Source organism: Trachypithecus francoisi, unplaced genomic scaffold (assembly GCF_009764315.1).
Source record: "Trachypithecus francoisi isolate TF-2019V2 unplaced genomic scaffold, Tfra_2.0 Lachesis_group12, whole genome shotgun sequence".
Taxonomy (NCBI): domain Eukaryota; kingdom Metazoa; phylum Chordata; class Mammalia; order Primates; family Cercopithecidae; genus Trachypithecus; species Trachypithecus francoisi.
Genome location: NW_022681457.1, coordinates 87,120,585 through 87,138,735, shown reverse-complemented (window position 1 = coordinate 87,138,735; position 18,151 = coordinate 87,120,585). Strand labels below are relative to the sequence as shown.

The window sequence follows — 18,151 nt, the reverse complement described above, 5'->3', positions numbered from 1 at the left end:
CCACCGTGCCCGGCCAAGTGTTCACTTTTCAAAGGATCTTTTAACTTCTTCTGAATGAACATTAGTCAGCTGCCCCTCCCACTAGCCAACCTTTAGCCCTGAGCACACATGGGTATGAAAACAATCAAATTTATAGCATCCTAAGTCTCAACCCAAGATGAACAATTAGTAGTAACACTGATTGAGCTGCTTTACCACCTTTCCCCACAACCCACCTCTGTGTCACCGTCTGCTATTCTACTGACTTGGAGGCCAACAATATAACCTTCCCCACAACACTCTAAAACAGCTACCTGTTTTTATCTCAAAAGTACTGACAGAAGGCTCCATTAGCAGCAAACAGACCTATGAACACAAGGTCCTCTAAGCTAGGAAAGCATTACTCTTTGAAATGGGGCTATATTTACAAATTTTATTTTTTTATCCCAAAAATACATATAAATGAACACCTGCTCTACAAATGCAGGGAGGCCTTTGCCTAACATTGTCATATGAAAATCAGTATCAGCTCTTTAACACACAATTTACATATATACATACATAGACACTATATGTAAGCAGTGAATACTTCGCTACTTACACATATTCCTCTGGTGGAAAACTAGGAAACTGGGAAATTCCCCTGCTTTCCAACCTTGGGAAGGTAAATACAGCCTCTCTGAACAATTTTTAAAGGATGAAATGTGTAGAAATAATGTAAACAACACAACCTGCTTTAGACATATACACGTTATTAGAATAAAGTAAGAACCTGCCACATCAGTGACAGTTTATTTCTCAAAGAAAAAAAAAGGAGATAACATTTGAATAAAAATGCAAAACTGAAGTACAGTTAATATGATCAAAACTGTTTTGTACATGCTCCATGGAGAAATCAGGAATTCTTTCAGAAAGAACAGATCCATGGCCAATTTCAGTCACTTGTGACGCTGAATCAGCACCCACGAGTAGCAACCAGGATCCTTCTGTACAGTCACGGGCTTGAGCACGTGCCATAAAGCATCTGTTTAAATTAAACAGTCAATAACGTTTACTGACTGCAGTACATTCCCACCCCCAAAAGACTAAGTGCAAAATCAACTTCTAAGCTCAAGAGCTCAACCAGGTCAAAGCTTTGGTATATACTGGAGGTTGTTTTGGTGATAACCAAAGCCTAGTAAGATTCTCTGCTCAGGGGTTCGCCCCAAAAGAAAAACACCTGGTCCACAAAGCTTAATACCTATATAAATAAAGTTAACTGTACAAAGAGAACAAGCCATGATTTACCCTTAACCAAGGGTTTATAGTTTCCTAGGCAGCAGTTCTGAAAGCACCAACTAAAACCACAACGCTTCTACTAAAACACGGTGTGTTGTAATTGGTGAGACTGTGCTGAAAACAAACGCCTGCAGGCATGTGGCCAAGGTGCCACAGAAAAAGTTTAACAAACATTAGTCAGTGTATTCAAATGGTAACACAATCTGGTCAGCAACAGGGGAAAGACTTAAGGCAGTAAGAGGCATTACAGAGAGCATGATAGTGTCAGACCCACCACCATAGTGCTCTCTGAGTCAATCAAAGCCTTCCAACAAGGAAAACGTGTCTCAATAGTTTGGGTTCTTAGTTTGTTAGCTGTCAGACACTTCTTCCTCCTCCTCCTCATCCTCATCGTCTTTCCTGTCTATTTCCGAAGTGTCCGACGACTCATGGAGCAAGACATATTCTCTGCTACTGAATCCAAATTTGAGTACATCCTTTTCTTTTAGTTCATAGTATCTCTGTGGCTCAATACGTTTGTTGTTTAAGAAGGTTCCATTGCCTGAGCCAAGGTCAATGATGTAGGGCTTCACTCTTCGGCCAACCGTGCCATCAGCACGGGTATATTCCACAAGCCTAGCAGAGAAGAAGGAGAAACCTATGAGCAAATCTCTGCCTCAGATCATCCAGCCTCTCTAAAGCTCTTTGCTAAGACAGCCTAGATGATGTAAATAACCTGACTTGAGCACAGTTCAAGTTAAAATTCTAGGGAATCAAAGAAATCAAAGGGAAAGCATGGCCCTGGGAAGGGAAATTGGAAGTTTAAATATATTTAGTAGAAAAGGTGAGAATAGGTTGCTGGAGGGTGGGGAGAATCCACGGAAGATCAAAAGGTGGAAATGCAGAATCCAATGTCTCTTGCTGTGGTTAAGAAAATACATTTTTTTCTGTTGTTTGTAATCAATGTTTCTTTAACCTGTATTTCAATATATTTCAGTTCCTGTCCAAATGGGAAAAAAGAGTGGACTTGGACTTCAGAGTCAAGGGAGCTACATTTGAGCCAGAGTTCTACCATGGCAGGAGTCCCCAGCTCCTGGACCACGGACTGGTACCAGTCCGTGGCCTGTTAGGAACCAGGCTGCACAGCAAGAGGTGAGCAGTGGGCAGACAGGCAAGCAAGCCTAACTTCATCTGTATTTTCAGCTGCTCCCCATCACTCGTATTATTATTGCCTGAGCTCTGCCTCCTGTCAGATCAGCGGTGCCATTAGTCTCATAGGAGCGTGAACCCTATTGTGAACTGTGCACAGGTGGGATCTAGGTTGCGTGCTCCTTAGGAGAATCTAATGCCTGATCTGTCACTGTCTCCCATCACCCCCAGATGAGACCATCGAGTTGCAGGAAAACAAGCTCAGGGCTTCCACTGATTCTAGATTATGGTGAGTTGTATAATTATTACATTATATATTACAATGAAATAATATTAGAAAATAAAGTGCACAATAAATGTAATGCACTTGAATCCTGAAACCATCCCCCTGGTTCCATGGAAAAACTGTCTTCCATGAAACCGGTCCTTGGTGCCAAAAAGGTTGGGGACCACTGTACTATAGTGATCATTTGTTAGGCAAGTCACTTGGTTTTGCTGGGCTTCAGTTTTCTCATCTGTCAAATGGGGATATAAATACTTGTCCATTCAAAGTCAGGAGACCATGTTAAAACAAAACAAAACAACAACAAAAAACAGGCCAGGCGCAGTGGCTCATACCTGTAATCTCAGCAATTTGGAAGGCCGAGGCGGGTGGATCACGAGGTCAGGAATTCAAGACCAGACTGACCAATACAATGAAACCCTGTTTCTACTAAAAATACAAAAAACTCGCTGGGTGTGGCAGTGTGCGCCTGTATTCCCAGCTGTTCGGGAGGCTGAGGCAGGCGAATTGCTTGAACGGGGGAGGCAGAGGTTGCAGTGAGCTGAGATCGCGCCACTGCACTCCAGCCTGGGCACAGAAGGAGACTCCATCTCACAAAAACAAAAAACCAAAAACCGGTCCTATCCTTCTCACAGGATTGTTGTGAGAATCATCACAGATGTCCCATGCAAGCTATCAAGAACCAGTTTCAAAATTAGTTGAGCACAGAGGCACACGCCTGTGGTCCCAGTTACTCGGGAGGCCAAGGTGGGAGACAATCATTTGAGCCCAGGAGGTTGCTGGAGTGAGCTGTGTTTGCTCCACTGCACTCTAGACTGGGTGACAGAGTGAGACCTTGTCACAAGAAAATAAAAAATAGATTAAAAGCATAGTGTTCTTATAAATATGTAAGCAATTATTTAAAGGTAAGCTAGATTAACGATACTCTTTAGATATGAGGGGTATGGGATTCTTCTGCATAAATATGAACAAAAATCTTAGTAATCCTAACTGAGCAATTGTTTCTGCTCACATTAGTTTCTTCCTCCATGTTACTTACCGATATTGAAAGACCGCATGCTGCTTTGAACAAGACGGGTGATCGATAGGAATGTCTGCAATGCGGCGGTGTCGACCCAGTAGATATGCACTCTGTCGATGTATGTACATGACTGGAAGCACCTCATCATTTTTAAATGGGTAGAGACGCCACCGTTTTTTCGGGATACGTGCTTCTGGGGGCTCGCTATATTTAATGACTACACCCCGGAAAGTGTTGGTGTCCTCAAGAAGTGCCCCAGAAAGTTCAAAGCTTGGTTTTTCTTTAGCAGGCACCTCTTTTTCTTTGTTGTTGCCACCAGGCCGAGGAACCAACTCCTGAGACTCACTACCACCACCACCAATGTCATTCCTCTGGCGATGCTCCCGTCGCCTGGCATTATAAAACTCCCGCTCTTCTTCCTGAGCCTGCAGGTTCTGAGTGTCTCGATCCCGTCCCTGACCCTGCCCACTCCCAGGTCTCTCGTTAGATATTCTCCTTTGGTGGGAATGGCCTCGGTGTCTGTTCCGGTCACTTTTCCTAGCTCTCCTGTGTTCCTGTTCTGATGGTTCCCTGTGCTGCCGATCCTCCCGTCCTCTCCGGGGATGATCCTCACGCTCCTGAAATTCAAACAGATTCTGCAATTTTAACACAGTGCACAATCTAAAGGCAGCCCAAATCTTGTTCTTTTTTAATGAGGTACATTCAAAAAGTCTTTTGTAATTTGGACTCTGGCATTTAGAACAACATTTCCCACAGAAATAAGATTATGTCTGGTGGTTATGTTCCCTTGCAAGGCCACAAAGATGGTATCCCATGCTGCTATTCAACTATAGCCCTAATAGCACAAGCCCAGGTCCAGAGCTCTAAAAACAAGAGACTATTTAGTCTAGAAAGGAGAAAGAAAAATAATTCCCTCCTTTTCAGAACAAAAGTAACTACGGGCAAACTTACAGGGAAGAATATACAGAAAATAGAACTAAGAGTTAAGTAGTCAGGTACAAGATATGTAAAGAAAGAAACTAGCTTTCTCTCATGCCAAAAATGAAAATATAACAGTTTTTAAATCCTACTTCCACAGTAAAAAAAAATTCAATACCTAGGAATAAACTTAAGAAACATGAAAGACATATAAGAAGAAATCTGTAAAAATTCATTAAAATAGAGGCTTTTTAAAGGTCTGAAGAAATGGAGGAACATACCATGATTTCTTGAAAAAGACAGCATTGAAAATCAGCCTAGGCCGGGCATGGTGGCTCATGCCTATAATCCCAGCACTTCGGGAGGCCGAGACAGGCGGATCACCTGAGGTCAGGAGTTCCAGACCAGCCTGACCAACATGGTGAAACTCTGTCTCTTCTAAAAATACAAAATTAGCCGGGTGTGGTGGCACATGCCTGTAATCCCAGCTACTCAGGAGGCTGAGGCAGGAGAATCGCTTGAACCTGGGAGGCAGAGGTTGCAGTAAGCCAAGATCGCGCCATTGCACTCCAGCCTGGGCAACAAGAGTGAAACTCCTTCTCAAATAAAAGAAAGAAAAGAAGAAAAAAAAAAAAGAAAATTAGCCTGGTAGAAAATGTCTGCAACACAAACCATACAGTAGTCCTAGGGGGATACATTCTAAGTATGGTGGATGGCTGAAACCACCGATAGTACTGAACCTGACTGCCATCAAATGTAACACATTTCTGTTCACATCTTCCATCCATAAATTTAATGCCTTTTCCATCTTAACTAAGCACTTATGAACTGTGGCTGTAACTTTTACAGTATGAGATACAACAGCAAAACTAGCATGAATTTCTTTTTCCTTCCCCACAATTTCACAATAAAAGATTCATTCTTACTATCGATCTTGGCAACTTCAATATAGGACTTGAAAAGTTTTTTTAAGTTGAGAACTTTCATCTTTTCGTTTAGGAAGCACTTTACAGCTTCTCTTTAGCGTTCCTAATTGCCAAAATCACTACTATTGCACTTTGGGGCCACTACTAAATAAAATAAAGGTTACTTGAATCCAAGCACTGCAAACTGCAACAGTTATCTGATAACCAGGATGACAACTAAGTGACGGACAGGCAGGTAGCGCATACAGCACAGATACACCAGACAAAGGAAGGATTCATGTTCCTGGTGGGACAGCACAAGTTTACACCAAATGACTCAGGATAGTGACCAATTTAAACTTTATGAGTTGTTTTTTTCTGGAGTTTTCCATTTAATATTTTCAGATGTAGAAAGTGAAACCACAGATAAGGGAGACTACTGCATATTAATATATCAATAAGAAACAATTCAATAGAGAAACTGACAAATGGCCAGGTGCCAGTGGCTCACACTTGTAATTCCAGCACTTTGGGAGGCCAAGGCAATGGATCGCTTGAGCCCAGGTATTTGAGACCAGCCTGGGCAACATGGTGAAACTCCGTCTCTACTAAAAATACAAAAATCAGCTGGGCACAGTGGTGCATGCCTGTAGTTCCAGTTCCTCAGAAGGCTAAGGTGGGAGGATTGCTTAAGCCTGGGAGGCAGAGGTTGCAGTGAGCTGAGATACCACCACTGTACTCCAGCCTGGATGACAGAGCAAGACTCTGTCTCAAAAATAAAAAAGGAAAGAAAAATGAACCATTTTCAGAAGAAATAAATGCCCAAGGGCTAAGCACAGTGGGTGACACCTATGATCCCAGCACTTTGGGAAGCCACGGCAGAAGAACTGCTTAAGCTCAGCAGTTTGAGACCAGCCTGGGCAACACGGCAAAACCCCATTTCTACAAAAAATACAAAAATTAGCCAGGCATGACAGCATGCACCTGTAATCTAAAATTACAGCTATTCTAGAATTTGAGGTGGGAGGATCACTTGAGCCCAGGAGGTCGAGGCTGAAGTGAGCTATGATCATAGCACTGCAGTTCAGCCTGGGCTACAGAGACCCTGTCTCAAAAAAAAAAAAAAAAAAAAAAAAAAAAAAAAAGAAATACACGTCCAATAATACATGAAGATATGCTTAACCTAATAACCAAAGCATCAAATTCTAAAAGAAATATGAATTTTCTCTCCTTGAATTAGTAAAATCAAAAAGATCAATAATATCTAGAGTCAAAAAAGAAGGTACAGGAAAATGGGTATTTTCAGTCACTGCTGGTACAGGTATAAACTAGCATAGCCTATTTAGGTCAATTTGACAGTATTTAATCAAAATCTCATCAACCACTAATGTCACTTATAGAAATCAATCCTACAGAAATACTAGCAGAAACGTACAAACACATACATATGAATGTGTTTACTGTAATTTCATAATAAAAAAGCTGGAAACAACTTAATGTCCTGCAATGGTAGAATGGTTAAATTATTATCTATTCATACAAAGGAATACTTCACAGCCATGAAAAAGAATGAGATAATGACATAGAAAGATATCTAATATATTGTTAAATGGAAGGGGAAAAAAGAGAAGGGGCAAGTTTCACAATAAGACCAGATATTTCTATATATAGACTTGGCAGATGAAATATTTGGAGAAATGTTCCCACTATAATTTAACTAGATACTTATTAAATTTTTAATGCATTGTTGGGCTGTCAATGAGCAAGGCAAAATCTCCAATGAGAAAAAAATCTCCAAAGTGGGGTAAGAAAAAAAAAGATTTGAGTTCTAAGCCTGGGCTCAAATACTAAAGAATACTAGACACACACAAGGAAATGGAAACAAGCCACTGAGAATGAGAGGCAGCAGAAACAAGTCTTATAGGGTGGGCATGGTGGCTCACGCCTGTAATCCCAGCACTTCGGGAGAGCAAGGGGGGCGGATCACTTGAGGTCGGTCAGTTCGAGACCAGCCTGGCCAACACTGTGAAACTCCATTTCTACTAAAAATGCAAAAATTAGCCAGGTGTGGTAGCGCATGCCTGTAATCCCAGCTATTTGGGAGGCTGAGGCAGGAGAATAGCTTGAACTCGGAGGGCAGAGGTTGCAGTGAGCCCAGACTGTGCCATGGACTCCAGCCTGGATGACAGAGTGAGACTCCATCTCAAAAAAAAAAAAAAAGAAACAAGTCTTATAGATGTAGCTCCCCAAGGACTTCATTCATGTACAAAATTTTATTATTATTATTTTTTATTTTAGAAAGAAAAAATGAGACATTCTTTGCGGAGAGTCGCCGGGGTTTCCTGGTTCAACAGTGCTTGGACGGAACTGGGCTCTTGTCCCCCACCCCGGCTGGCCGCCCATAGCTAGCCCTCTGTCACCTCCTCACTGGGCCCTCTGACGGTCCCAAGGCCCCTGTCGCCAGTCCAGCGCCATGCAGTTACTGCCGCGCAGCCACTGCCACCACGACCGCGTCCCCCTCACAGGTGAGCCAGAACTACCACCATCAACCGCCAGATCAACCTGGAGTTCTATGCCTCCTACATCTATCTGTCATGTCTTACTACTTTGACCACAATGATGTGGCTCTGAAGAATTTTGCCAAGTACTTTCTTCACCAGTCTCATGAGGAGATGGAACATGCCGAGAAATTGATGAAGCTGCAGAGCCAAAGAGATGGCCAAATCTTCCTTCGGGATATCAAGAAACCAGACCATGATGACTGGGAGAGTGGGCTGAATGCAATGGGGTGTGCATTACATTTGGAAAAACATGGGAATCAGTCACTACTGGAACTGTACAAACTGGCCACCAACAAAATGACCCCCATTTGTGTGACTTCACTGAGACACATTACCTGAATGAGCAGGTAAAATCCATCAAAGAATTGGGTGACCATGTGACCAACTTGCGCAAGATGGGGGCACCCAAATCTGGCTTGGCAGAATATCTCTTTGACAAGTACACCCCGGGAGACAGTGATAATGAAAGCTAAGCCTTAGGCTAATTTCCCCATAGCCATGGGGTGACTTCCCGGTCACCAAGGCAGTGCATGCATATTGGGGTCTCCTTTGCCTTTTCTATAAGTTGTACCAAAACACCCACTTAAGTTATTTGATTTGTACCATTCCTTCAAATAAAGAAATTTGGTATCTCCCACCAAAAAAATAAAAAAACTTCTTGCTATGGACTAGGTAACGTACAAAAATGTTTGCAGATAATTAAGGTTAAAAATGTTAAAAGAGAGAGCAGTAAGAGACTTTCAAAATGATTAGGCAGAAAATGAGAATGATACAAAAATTAGCATGGCCCCTAATTAAAAAAATACATAATAATAATAAAAAGGATTAGGCAGGCAGGACACAGTGCCTCACACCTATAATCCCAGCACTTTGGAAGGCCGAGGCGGGTGGATCACTTGAGTCCAGGAGTTCGAGACCAGCCTGGGCAACAGAGTGAGACCCCCCCCCGCCATCTCTAAAAATAGTAATAAAAATAAAATTAAAAAGTAAAAATTTTTCTTGGTGACTTCACAACCATTAGGATGGCTACCATAAAACAACTGAAAATAACAAGTATTGGCAAAGATGTGGAAAAACTGAAACCCTTGTACACTGCTGGTGGGAATGTAAAATGGTACAGTTAGTGTGGAAAACGGTACAGTGGTTCCACAAAAAATTAAAAAACAGAATTGCCATATGATCCAGCAATCCCACTTCTGTTTACATATCCCAAATGAAAGCAGGGTCTCAAATAGATACTTGAGCACCCATGTTCATTGCAGCATTATTCACAATACCCTAAAAGTGGAAGCACTGGGACTAAGACCTCCTCGCCTGCTCCCTGCCATACACAAGGCTCAAGTGAGGGCCTGCTTGCTCAGAGTGGGACTCAGTTTTTCTAGACTTCCTAGCCTAGCAAAGACATGCATCAAGAGAGAGCCTCAGACAACCACCCTTCCTACTCCAAAACATTTACAAGCTTGCCACTGCTATCTGCCTTGAGTCCACCAGGACTAACCTTATCATGTCCTTTATCCCTGATTAAGAGTCACTGTAAGAAGTCAAAATGGCTGGGTGTGGTGGCTTATGTCTGTAATTCTAGCACTTTGGGAGGCTGAGGTGGGTGGATCGCTTGAGGTCAGGGGTTCAAGACCAGCCTGGCCAACATGGTGAAATCCCGTCTCTACTAAAAATACAAAAATGAGCTGGATGTGGTGGCACGTGCCTGTAGTCCCTGCTACTTGGGAGGCTGGAGCAGAAGAATCACTTGAACCCCAGAGGAGGGGAGGGAACGGGAGGGGAGGGGAGGGGAGGGGAGGGGAGGGGAGGGGAGAAGAGAAGAGAAGAAAAGAGTTGTTTTTAAAAATTCAGTTCCCAATTCCTCTCCTCTGTCTTCCCTTGAACCCCTCCAATCAGGTCTCACCCTTATTATTCCAGTAAAATGGCTGGTCAAGATCACCAATGACCTCCACATTGCTAAATCCAGTGGCCAATTCTCAGTCTTCATTTCACTTAACTATCAGCAGCATCTAACAGAGTTAATCACTGTATCCTCAACACATTTCCTTCTAATGGCTTCAAGTTACCAGATTCTCTTGCTTCTCTTTCTTTCCAGTCTCCTTTGCTGATGTCACTGCAATTTCTTCACACTGGATCACCCCCGGATTCAGTCCTTTGTTGGTTGTTCTTCTATCTACAGTCATTTCCTTATTAATTTCATCTAATCCTAATACTTTACATACATCTATATGCAGATGCCTCTCAAATGTTTATCTCCCTCCTCATTTAGAGAGAGGGTCACTGCAGATGTAATAAATTAAGGTCATACTGGAGTAATGTAGGTCATTAATCCCATGTGACTGGTGACCTTGGAAGAAAAGAGACAGAGAGATTCATGGGAGAAGGCCATGTGATAATGGATAGAGTCTATATCATAGTGATTACCTCTGGCCAGTGAGGTGGAGGTTTTTTGGTTGAGGAGGTGGTGCAATTTTGGGGATGAGAGAAGTAAACCATACTCTCATTTCAAATTTTACATACCTCTGTATTATTACAATAAGCATGTAATGAATACATTTGTTTCAAATATGGTGATTCAGTTGGACACAGTGGTTCACATCTGTAATCCCAGCACTTTGGGAGGCCGAGGCGGGCGGATCACTTGAGGTCAGGAGCTTGAGACCAGCCTGACCAACATGGTGAAACCCCGTCTCTACTAAAAACACAAAAATTAGCCAGGCATGGTAGCACGTGCCTGTAATCCTAGCTACTGGGGAGGTTGAGGCACGAGAATCACTCAAACCCAGGAGACAGAGGTTGCAGTGAGCCGAAAGCACACTACTGTACTCCAGCCTGGGCAACAGAGTGACACTTCACCAAAAAAAAAACAAAACAAAAAAAACCAAACCAACCCACAAAAATGGTGGTTCAGAGGTTGAGAAAAGAATAAAGTAATCATTCAGTATCCTCAGGAGATTGGTTCCAGGATCCCCAGTGGATAAAAAAGATATCAAAAAACAAAACAAAACCAAAAAAGATATCTCAGGATGCTGAAGTTCCTTATATAAAAATCGGTGAATATCCTCCTGTGTGTGTGTGTGTATATATGTATTTTTTTTTTCTGAGACGGAGTCTTGCTCCGTTGCCCAGGCTGGAGTGTAGTGGCGCCATCTCAGCTCACTGCAAGCTCCGCCTGCTGGGTTCATGCCATTATGCTGCCTCAGCCTTCTGAGTAGCTGGGACCACAAGCACCCGCCATCACACCTGGCTAATTTTTTGTATTTTCAGTAGAGACGGGGTTTCACCGTGTTAGCCAGGATGGTCTCGATCTCCTGACCTTGTCATCTGCCCGCCTTGGCCTCCCAAAGGGCTGGGATTACAGGCGTAAGCCACCGCACCCGGCCATCCTCCTGTATGCTTTTAATCATTGCTAGGTTATTTATAATACCTAATACAATGTAAATGCTATATAAATAGTTGCTATACTGTTTTTTATTTGTCTTTCAAAATTTGTTTTTAAAACAGAGTCTTGCTCTGTCACCCAGGCTGGAGTGCAGTGGTGCAATCTTGGCTCACTGTCATCTCCGCCTCCCAGGTTCAAGCGATTCTCCTGCCTCAGCCTCCCAAGTAGCTGGGACTACAGGCGCCCACCACCACACCTGGCTAATTTTTGTAGTTTTAGTAGAGATGAGGTTTCACCATGTTGGCCAGGCTGGTCTCCTGACCTCAGGTGATCCACCTGCCTCGGCCTCCCAAAGTGCTGGGATTACAGGCGTGAGCCACTGTGACTGGCCCAGACTCTAATCCCAGTTACTTGGGAGGCCGAGGCAGGAGAATCCTCGAACCCAGGAGGCAGACACTGCAGTGAGCAGAGATTGCGCCACTCAAGCCTGGGCAACAGAACAAGACTCCATCTCAAAAAAAAAAAAAAAAGATGACTGAATTATCATCCCTCAAAATTGAGAATAAGGCAAGAGTGTCTGCTCTCATTACTCTTTTATTTTATCTCTCTTTGCCTGCCCCCCTCCCTGTGTAATTTGCTCCTCCTTGCTTCCTGCCATGGTTGTGAGGCCTCACCAGCCATGTGGAACTCTAAGTCCATTAAACCTTTCTTTTGTAAATTGCCCAGTCTCGGGTATGTCTTTATCAACAGCATGAAAACGGACTAATGCAAACAACAAAAGGAAATAAAATGCATACAGATTGTAAAGGAAGAAATAAAACTGTCCCTATTTGTAGATATGATTGTCTATGTAGAAAATCCCAAGTAATCTAAAACAAAAAAAAAAAACTAGAATAAATTAGTTCAGCAAGGATATAGGATTAAGATAAACACACAAAAATGAATTATATTTCTATATAGTAGCAATGAACATGTGGACACCCATTTAAAATACCCTTTATAATCATTCCACAAAGAAATATGTATAGGATATATATGCTGAAAACTACGACTGATAAAAGATATCAAAGATGATCTATATAAAACGGGAGACACACAATGTTCATGGATTAGAAGATTTAACATAGTAAAAAGTCAATTATTGCCCCCAAACACCAGTTTAACACAAATCCTATCAAAATTCTAGCAAGGTTTTTCTTTTGGATCTCACTCTGTCGCCCAGGCTGGAGTGCGGTGGTATGATCACTGTTCAATGCAGCCTCAACCTCCTAGGCTCAAGTAATCCTCCCACCTCAGCCTCCTGAGTAGCTGGGACTAGAGGCATGCCACCACACCCAGCTAATTTTTATATTTTTTGTAAAGATGGGTTTCACCATGTTGCCTAGGCTGGTCTGGAGCTCCTGAGCTCAAGTCATCTGCCCACCTCAGCCTCCCAAAGTATTGGGATTAGAGGCATGAGCCACTGTGACCTGCCCAGACCTTTTTGAGACGGAGTCTCGCTCTGTCGCCCGGGCTGGAGTGCAGTGGCCGGATCTCAGCTCATTGCAAGCTCCACCTCCCGGGTTTACGCCATTCTCCTGCCTCAGCCTCCCAAGTAGCTGGGATTACAGGCGCCCGCCACCTCGCCCGGCTAGTTTTTTGTATTTTTTAGTAAAGACGGGGTTTCACCATGTTAGCTAGGATAGTCTCGATCTCCTGACCTCGTGATCCGCCCGTCTCGGCCTCCCAAAGTGCTGGGATTACAGGCTTGAGCCACCGCGCCCGGCCGACCTGCCCAGACTTTTTAAAAATAGAGATAAGATTGTTCTAAAACTTTTAAGGATAACAAAAGAAGTTGAATAGCCAAAGCAATTTTTACAAAGAAGAATAAAACGGGGGAAATCAGTCCATACAATTTCAAGACTTATTATATTTCAAGATTGTGTGGTATTGGAAGAATGACAGACGCTGACAAATGGAAGAGAACAGACATCTCAGATATAGACCTACACAAATATGCTCAACTGATTTTTGACAAAAGAGCAAAAGTAATTCAGTGGAGGAAAGACAGTCTTTTCAACAAATGGTGTTGATGTTTGTGGACATTCATAGGCAAAACAAAAACAAAAACAAAACCCTAAAAAGAAACTGAAAACAGATCGTGGACTTTTAAGAAAAAAAATTTAGAAGAAAATTTCGGAGATCTAGAGCTAGGCAAAAAGTTCTTAGCCATGACATCAAAAGCACAATCCATAAAAGGAAAAACACATAAGCTGGACTTCTTTGAAATTAAAAAAAACTTTTGTTCTGAGATAAACCCTGTTAAGAAAGTGAAGACAAGCTACAGACTGGGAAAAAAAAACTTGTAAACCACATACCCCAAAAAGGACTAGTATCTACAACATAAAAAGAATTCTTAAAAACTAAACAGTAAAAAAGCAAATAATACTATTAGAAAACAGGCAAAAGACAGCTGGGCGCAGTGGCTCATACTGGGATTACAGCAAAGTGCTGTAATCCAGCACTTTGGGAGGCTGAGGTGAGTGGATTACCTGAGGTCAGGAGTTCAAGACCAGCCTGGTCAACATGACGAAACCCCATCTCTACTAAAAATACAAAAATTAGCCAGGCATGGTGGCAGGAGCCTGTAATCCCAGCTACCTGGGAGGCTGAGGCAGGAGAATCCCTTGAACCTGGGAGGCTGAGGCTGAAATGAGCTGAGATCACGCCACTGCACTCCAGCCTGGGCAACAAGAGTGAAACTCCATCTCAAAAAAACAAAAAAAAAAAGAAAAAAAGGAAAACAGGCAAAAGACATGAGACATTGCACCTGAGAAGATACATACAGATGGCAAATAAGCACATGAGAAGACGTCCAAGGCCGGGTGTGGTGGCTCACGCTTGTAATCCCAGCACTTCGGGAGGCTGAGGTGGGCAGATCACGAGGTTAGAAGTTTGAGACCAGCCTGGCCAACATAGTGAAACCCCATCTGTACTAAAAATACAAAAAATTAGCTGGATGTGGTGGTGGGCACCTGTAATCCCAGCTACTCGGGAGGCTGAGGCAGGAGAATCACTTGAACCTGGGAAGGGGAGATTTCAGTGAGCCAAGATCACGCCATTGTACTCCAGTCCAGGTCACACACACACACACACACACACACACACACACACAAAGCCAGCCTTGGTGACAGAGTGAGACTCCGTCTCAAAAGAAAAAAAAAAAAAAAAAAGGAAAACACAAATTAAAATCACAATGAAATACTACTACACACCTATCAGAATGGCTAAAATAAAGTGAGAACTTGAAATGCTGATAAAGATACAGGGAAACTGGATCATTCATACATTGCTGGTGGGAATATAAAATGGTACAGCCACTGTTACGGACTAAACTGTACTCTCCAAAATCAGCATGTTAAAGTACCACACCCAAGTACCTCAGAATGTATTAGTAACCGTTTTTGGAGATAAGGTCTTTAAAGAGCTGATTAAGTTAAAAAATGAGGGTAGGGCCCTAATCCAATATGGCTGAGAAAAGACACCAGGACAGAGAAAAGATTATTTAAGGATACAGCAAAGAGGTAGCCATCTGTAAGCCAAGGAAAGAGGATTTTTTTCAGGAGAATCCAAACCTGCTAACACCCTAATTTTTGACTTTTAGCCCCAGAACTACAGGAAAATGAATTTCTGTTGTTTAAGCCACCTACTCTATGGTATTTCATTATGGTGGCCCTAGGAAACTAATATAGCCACTCTGGAAAACAGTCTGGCAATCTCTTAAAAGAATTAAACCTGCAACTACCGTACAATCCAGCAATTGCACTCCTGAGCATCTATCCCAGAGAAATGAACTCTTATGTTCACATAAAAACCTATACACAAATGTGTATATAGCAGCTTTATGTGTAATAGCCAAAAAATGGAAACAACCCAGATGTTCTCTAATGAGTAAGTGGCTAAATCCATACCATATGGATACCACTCAGCAATGAAATGGAACAAACTACTGAGAGATGCAACCTGAATAAATCTCCAAAAGATTCTGCTGAGTGAGAAAAGACAATCCTAAAGGTTACATACTGTATGATTCCATTTACACAACATTCTTGAAATGACAGAATTATAGAAATGAAGAACAGATTAGAAGTTGACAGAAGTTAAGGAAGGATAAAAGTGGGAAGTGGGAAATAAGTGTGTGTGGCTACAAAAGGACAACACGAGGTATTCCTTGTGGTGAAGGAAATGTTATCTTGACTATATCGATGTCAATATTCTGATGATGATATTGTACCACAGTTCTGTTATGAATAGATGCTACCACTGGGAGAAACCAGGAAGAGTATACCTCCCTGAATTATTTCTGACAACCGTATGTGAACCAATAATAATCTCAAAATAAAAAGTTTAATTTAAGCAAACAAGCAGAAAAAAGAAATACACCCAGTTTTCAGAAAAGCCCATTGGAGGTACAGGTAGAGATGTAGGCGAGTGTGCGTGCACACATACAACACACACACAGCCCTCTTTAGCTGTGATAGGAAAAGACTCTCAATTTGGACTCAACATCAAAACACCCCAATCCACTTACCTGCTTCACTTTGACTGTTGAGTAGTGAGGACTTCGGTTTCTCTTACTCCGAGGAGACTTGCTTCTTCTCCCTGAGGACTTGTTTTTCTTTTTGGGTGGGGACCTATACAGAGCATGGTACACAGGATTTTATTGCAATTTCCCTTCCCCCATAAAAATTAGCTTCCAGTATCAGGCTTACCTACTAACACAAACACTGCTTTTGTGAAGGTATCTGCCAGTCACATTAAAGGAGTCACGAGGTTCACTTTCCTAGCTCTAACATCTCCCTTGCATTCCATACTCACATAGACAACTGTCTACTGAACCTTCTCACTTAGGTAACAAAACTCTTAATTTCCAACCCTTCAAAAACCTTTCCTCTCCTACTCCTTGCCATCTTGCTAATTGGCATCACCATCCGGAAGTCACCCTTGATTCTTTATCCCTCACTACCAACACCCCTACTACCATCAGGAACAATCCCTCCATCCTGTGGTTCTACTTCCTCCCTATGCCATCTCATTCCTACCACCCACCTTCTTGACCACTATACTCCACCGACACTGGCTTTTTCCCATTTCAATCATAATTCATTCTACTTCAAGTTCTTTGCAGATGTTGTTTCCTCTGCCTGGATCTTTAAGAGGTTGAATCATTCCTATCACTCAGGTCTGGGCTCAAATGACACCTCTTCAGAGAGGCCTCCTCCCTCTTCTCTCCAATCTCTCACTATCACATTACTGTTATAACCTATCAATAATACTTGTTATTGAAACTATTTTTTTTTTTTTTTATCATCTGTCTCAGGGTTAGAGCATGGCCAATTTGGCACTGGTGAAGATCATCTAACTGAATCATCCTTGCAGCCCCAATACCTAGGGCAGTCTTTCACACTTAAAATAGGCACTCAGTAAAACTATGGTGAATGAATGCATAAATAAATGAGTCTAGCAAGAAGTAACTTTTTTTTTTTTCCCCCAGTTTCTGTTAGGTAGCTCGCCTAGACCTCGATGTGAAAATCTTTCTGGCAGGTAACTGGAAAGACAAGGCCCACACTCCATTTGTGGGCGGGATGGGGAAAACCTCATTCCAATTTAACAGATTATCAGTGCTATCTGTTGGGCTACACTCTTCGAAGTGCTGGGGACACAAGAATGAAGGAGTGGGATCCTGCCGGTTTGTCATTAGGCGTTGAACACCGAGCTATAAGGCAAGTGACAGAGCAAGCATAACACAAGCACGACTGGATCACTCTCAACAGTCCCTCAGGATTAAGTTCGGGCTGCTGCGCCCAGCATTCAAAACCTGTTTCGGATGCTAGCCCTGCCCGCCTTTCTGAATGAGCCCAACCCAACGTCCACCTGGGCTGCTCCCCCACTTACCGGCTAACTCCTCGGGCTCGGTTCCCGCGGTGGCCCGGGCGGCCCGGCTCGCTGGCCGGCGGAGACGGGCTACCGCCAGAGTGGTCTGGACGGCGGTGGGCGGGAGGTGCGACTTCTGGGCTGAGACGCTCCTGCTTCACCACCACCCCCGCCGGCAGCACCATGTCCCCGTCCCGGTGTCTTCGCCGGCTCCCTCGCTCCCGTTCGCTCTTCACCGCCTTCATTCTGGCTGAGCGAAAGAAAACAGATCCGTTGGGTTCCTCTAGCTGAAGGAAATGACGAGTTTGACTCCTGGACTTCCGCTTCCGGGGTGCCCAACCTCCCAGAAATCCTTGCGGCAGAGAGTAAACACGTGACTACTCCCTGGTGGGGGTGGCCACAGGGACCGGCTTGGGTGGCGGGAGTTTCAAGTTTCAAAAACAAACTTCTGGCTGGGCGTGGTGACTCTCGCCTGTAGTCCCAGAACTTTGGGAGGCCGAGGCTGGCGGATCACCTGAGGTCAAGAGTTCGAGAACAGCCTGGCCAACATGGCAAAACCTCGTCTCTACTAAAAATACAAAAATTAGCCGGGTGTGGTGGCGCGCGCCTGTAATCCCAGCTACTCGGAAGAATGAGGCAAGATAATCGCTCGAACCCGGAAGGCGCAGGTTGCAGTGAGCGGGGATCGCACCACTGCACTCCAGCCTGGGCGACAGAGCGAGATGTCTCAAAAACAAACAAACAACAACAAAAAAAAAAACTGGGAAAAAGCAAACCTCTCAA

The 18,151-nt window shown here is 43.3% G+C and overlaps 1 protein-coding gene across 1 annotated transcript; it reads right to left on the bottom strand.

The window, feature by feature from the left end:
* Positions 1–397: 397 nt before the first annotated feature.
* On the bottom strand, positions 398–17,714 carry SNIP1 (Smad nuclear interacting protein 1). The gene is made up of 4 exons (XM_033227073.1): positions 17,390–17,714; positions 16,026–16,128; positions 3,708–4,306; positions 398–1,872 (listed from the first exon to the last, which is right to left on the bottom strand). The coding sequence occupies exons 1-4, from the start codon at positions 17,611–17,613 to the stop codon at positions 1,608–1,610; spliced, it is 1,191 nt and encodes a 396-aa protein (XP_033082964.1). The 5' UTR covers positions 17,614–17,714; the 3' UTR covers positions 398–1,607.
* Between the last annotated feature and the right edge of the window lie 437 nt (positions 17,715–18,151).